This window comes from Montipora foliosa, chromosome 9, assembly GCF_036669935.1.
Source record: "Montipora foliosa isolate CH-2021 chromosome 9, ASM3666993v2, whole genome shotgun sequence".
NCBI lineage: Eukaryota > Metazoa > Cnidaria > Anthozoa > Scleractinia > Acroporidae > Montipora > Montipora foliosa.
In genome coordinates this window covers 9,656,871-9,661,870 of record NC_090877.1, presented here as the reverse complement: position 1 = coordinate 9,661,870, position 5,000 = coordinate 9,656,871, and the positions used below count along the sequence as shown (strand labels likewise).

The 5,000-nt window shown below is 38.5% G+C and overlaps 1 protein-coding gene across 2 annotated transcripts in view; it reads right to left on the bottom strand.

Annotated features, from left to right (window-relative positions):
- Positions 1-5,000, bottom strand: part of LOC137971035 (atrial natriuretic peptide receptor 1-like) — a 37,608-nt gene that overhangs the window by 6,158 nt on the left and 26,450 nt on the right. For both annotated transcript variants that reach the window (XM_068817751.1, XM_068817750.1), the window contains exons 15-21: positions 4,806-4,962; positions 4,218-4,367; positions 3,359-3,545; positions 3,069-3,209; positions 2,121-2,244; positions 1,025-1,093; positions 106-283 (exon numbers count right to left, since the gene is read on the bottom strand). In XM_068817751.1, the coding sequence (XP_068673852.1) occupies positions 106-283; positions 1,025-1,093; positions 2,121-2,244; positions 3,069-3,209; positions 3,359-3,545; positions 4,218-4,367; positions 4,806-4,962 (1,006 nt within the window). The remainder of the gene's footprint in view (positions 1-105; positions 284-1,024; positions 1,094-2,120; positions 2,245-3,068; positions 3,210-3,358; positions 3,546-4,217; positions 4,368-4,805; positions 4,963-5,000) is intronic.

Here is a 5,000-nt window from a genome sequence, read left to right as displayed (position 1 = left end):
GGTCGTGACGTCATGTGAAAACCGAGAATACATTAATTTCATTTATCTTAATTAAACGGTAAAAATCTCTTTCGTTTTAGTAAATGGTACCTTTGACTTACTTACCACTATGAATGCCAATTCGTAGACCAAGTTTAAAATCCTTCTTGTGCCTAACGACGAAGTCCTGCTTGACGGCTTCTAATATATGTAAAGCCATCCAGGATATTTCCGCTACATTTTCGTTACCGAGTCTTATCGGCAACCCTGAACATACCATGTAAGCGTCGCCAATTGTCTCAACCTGATTTTAAAAAACCAAAGTCAGTTTTGCGATGTTTTTTGGGCAGGGGTATTTACTATAAGAACCGCCAAACTGCGCGTCTCAAGAAAGTCCTTAGGAAATCACTTTTAAAATCTATTGAGCTTTTAGCCTTAGGTGACCTTCTATATATCGTTGGGTCCCTAAAATCTCGAAATTGCCTGGAAAGAGCTAAATTAGAATTTGGTATGGAAAGCCACAACTTTCTTATGTAATCTTTATTCTTTTGGTCTTGAAGTTTTGTGTTGATGTTTTGGAGTTTTGTCATAGCTAGTGTATTGTGGCCACATTATTATGTGGCGAGGTTTTGTCAGTACGTGACGACGTTTGATGGTTACGTATTGTGTTTCATCATGATATGTTGAGGTCTTATTTTGACGTGCTGTGTTTATAATCACATAAAGGGAGAAACTCGACGTCATAAAAGAACCTCAACACATAAAATGTAAACACGGCCCAGCACGTCAAAAGAAGACCTCAACAAATGGAAACACGACACGTAATCTTTAAGTCTCGTCACATAATGACAAAACCACACCACCAGACAAAACTTCGAGACCAAAAGAATGGAACATTACGTTTCTGAAAAAGGGAACGCAAATATCCCATTAATTTTTTATACCAGCTTCACGATTGATGTGCGGCTGCCGGTTAACTTTTCAAATCATTTTCAATTTCTTTCTTATTTGTATTACTTATGCAAGAGAAGTAACTAGTCTCCACCTTGTACACGCGATACTCGCTGATAATATCATCAAACAATGTGTAGAGGTCATTTAAAAGCGTCACAACCTGTAAAGATAAAAAATAGAATGAAATACAAAGTTGCAATTTACGTTCACAGCTAAGTCGAAATTGCCGCAGGGTCAGTGGTGTTTCAAAGCAAAACTAACGTTTACATCCGACGACAAACGTAGGGTACGGTCTATTGATCGACCGTATTCCAATATAGGAATACATGGAATAGAAGTTACAAATCCTTATTTACGGAGATTCACATTTAAATTGTTAAGCACCTGCTAAAATGCTATTTTAAATATTTCTCCATTACCCTTGTTGCTTCAAAACGCAAGACATACAGTTTTGAATCATCACTCCATGTATTCTTTTTCCGGAATAGGGTCAATCGAACGCACCCTTAAGGTAGAAATGTGGGAAAATGATCCCTCGTATTTCATTACTGTTCTTCAAAAGTGGGACGTTCTGCATATTTGTATGGTTGCAAAGACGTTAGACAAAGATAGAAGAATGGAATCCAGGCTTTAAATATTACATCTGCTGTGCAAGAAGATCCATTGAAATTAGAGGTTTCGATGACGTGTAGATCAACCGACGAAGGCTGGAACTGAATTCCAGGCTTCACAATTTAATGGCATTGAGAAGCTAACTCAACAATGGAAAACTAATCATATGGCAAGTGCTCCTACTGCACTCTTGTTCCTCGGCCATCGAAGTTCAGAAAACATTCCATTCGCGATTGTTGGATTGATATGAGATCAGTTACAGCTAACGGTGCTCATTGAATAATTTCACTTTCTTTTACTGCATAATTAGTTGGAATAGCTCGTACCAGTAAATTTGAGCGTTTTGAGCCCTAGGTCCCGTAATCAATGTTCGCAATCATTTTGCTTCCAGTTATCTTGACAACATACTAAAAGAACAGCTTTTCAAAACATGTGGATGGCAGTGTCACAAAGGGCTTTTCGGGTCCAAAAGTCATCGGAATTTTCGAGAAACGAGCCCCCAGACAACATGACTTTTTCTAGTACAGAGTCAAAATGGCAAGAACACCTAGAATAATGATTATAAGTAAGCCAACCTGCATAGGCGAACTTTCAGAACAGAGCTGTGTAAAACCGACAATATCACTGAAGTAAATGGACACTTCATCAAAATTTTCGGCCTCCACACTCTTTCCCTTTTTCAATTGTTCTGCAACGGACCTACAGAAAAAAAAATGCAAGAAACTGTCGTCTCCCGGCAATTTGTCAATTAACCTTTTCAGCCAATAGTGATACTGGATGAAGATGAAGATGAAGATGAAGATGAAGATGAAGATGAAGATGAAGATGAAGATGAAGATGAAGATGAAGATGACGATGACGGCGACGACTATGGGAAACACAAGTTCATTCTTTAAGTTTCTAGGCTTTCGTGTCTTTCTAACTAATGTATATCTGATATCTAATGAATTAGTCCAGCGTCTTTTGTAGTTTATGGCCAACGTTAAAAAATGATACCAAATAGACGACTTTTTTACAGTGCCCCGCCGCGCCTTACCGTGTTCGCCTGACAAAGTTTTTTACAAATTGTCCGCCAATCAGAATGTGTGAATTTTACTAACAGTCACGCCTCCTTGCAAAGATCACACAGTTGTAAGTTGAACACCGTTGCATGGGTTGTTGAGTTGACGTATTTACACGTAATTGTCAAATGTAAAAGTTTGTTGGGTGGTCACGGTAAGGCACGTTGCACTGTAAATGGTGACCACCTTTCCGTTTTTTTGTGTCTATGTTAATTAGACCTACTTCCCTCATTTTGAACCAAATATTCTCTTGAAATTTGCTCGTCGTAGTGAGGCTAGAAAAGCTTATTAGCATTAACTGAAAACAAATATTTTATTTGATTGGCTGCCATTATGACAGAAGTCTAAAGTGCTCTCTCTTTCCTATGATTGTGGATGTCTTCACATGCAATTCAAAAATAAGGAATTTACAAGAAAGAAAGTTTTAAAGCACAACCCATTTGTTTTATTTCGTTTTAATACCGTGGGAGGATCTTGTAAAGGAGTTCCTCAGTTTCCCTCTTAGCTTCGATAAGTTGACCCGTACGTTCAGCTACGAGGTCTTCCAGATTATCAGCATAATTCTCCATCATGTAAATCATGCTATCAAATATGTTAGTCTTCCTGAAACAAAGAGACGTAAGATACAATTTTTTAAAAGAATCTGCTTGCCACATCTAAGGAACTAGGACTGAATTTCGATTTTGATACTTGCGAAATTTACACTCAAGGCTGCGAGCACGAGATTTAATACACGAACACCATCGACTCACATTCCTTTTGTAACTACCGTCCTGTGGATTCTCCTCTTTATTTCTATGAAATCGGGTCTGTTGTCCGGGTCTTCTTCCCAACAATTTTTCATGAGATCTCTGAGCTCCTCCAACTCCGGAATAAACTGATTAATTACATAAGGACGAAATACTGGTACTTCAGTATCAATGACTCGCTTTATAATATCTATAGGAAATGAAAAAGAAAAGTAGAAAGTTAATTGAATGTGCCAAGCTGGATAACGCGCGCCGGGGACTATGAGTTGCGTATATATAGTTTACGTCATAGAAAGTGCGGCGTACGGGGTTTTATTCACGAGTTGTTTGTGTCAAAAACCCGAACGAGGAACGAGCGAGTGAGGGTTTTTGACACAAACAACGAGTGAATAAAACCCCGTACAAAGCACTTTCTATGTCGTGAACTGTTTATTACACATAAGACGAGAATTTTCATTATGATAAGTTTTCTGAACGCAAATTAGAAACAAAAACTCACTAACAATACAACCAAATGCAAATTTAATTTAATTCAATGACAAAGTGCGATTTGCACGAGATGCACGAGATGCACGAGTGATTGGCATGGAAACGCCTTTATGCTATCGTTGATTGGTTATACTTCCACATGTGAAATAGCTGTACGCCATTCTGATTGGCTGTATAAGCCTTTTCCACATGTGAAAATAAACCGTATAGATTTGTACAAATGAGCTTTATGGAATAAAATTCTCATGTTATGTGTAATAAAAAAGAGTATTTCACTTATTTGCATCAACGCCTGAAGAGTTTCCAGAGAACTTCCTTTTAGCGCCCTCTGAGGCACAAAAGCGGGTTGTACTACCCATATCAATCAATGCACCTTTGGGATTGGCGTTATTTTCGCTATACGGTCCTCTTCTGGTATGAAACTCTTGCAGAATAATAGCAAAGCTGTACACGTCTCCCTTTTGTGTCCCTCTTGGTGGACTGTCAGGATTTCGTAAGAGTTCGGGAGCTGTCCAAAGCAAGTCTGTGAAAATAAGGCGAGAAATCAAAAATCAAAGCAAGCCAGTTATCTAATCTCTTCCTTCCCCACCAAAAACTAGCTACAAAGAATGCGAGACTAGACTCAAGAACAAGCGACACAAAGGCATAGATGCGCGCGTTTGTTAAGAATGACAGTGTCCTTGTTCACAGAAATTCTTAATAAAGAGTCTCTTTGGCAAAGTAAAAGTTATAAAAGTTTTCAATCGCCTTTAAAATGAGGCTAAAGCAATCTCAGAAATGATCTATTTTCTGGTCAATCACGGATAGGAGCACACAATCAAATGAGGCAATCAGGTTTTTAAGCAGAAACTTTTGTATTTCTAGCGCTTTGGCGGAAAACAGCTCCCAGAAAACAGCTCCAGCTACTTTCATGTTTGCTTTCGATTGGTCAGTTTGCTTACGAATGCTCTTTATTTGTTACCTGTGCTGCCGACCTTTGGACTTAAATTACACTTCGATTTAAAAGACGTGAGACCGTAATCAGCAATTTTCAGTGTCCATCGACTATCAATCAAGCAGTTGGAGGACTTCAGATTGCCATGTGATTTCAGTTCAGTTGAATGAAGATACGCCATACCCTAGAAACACAACAAGAAATAAACCATTAAAAAGGAAG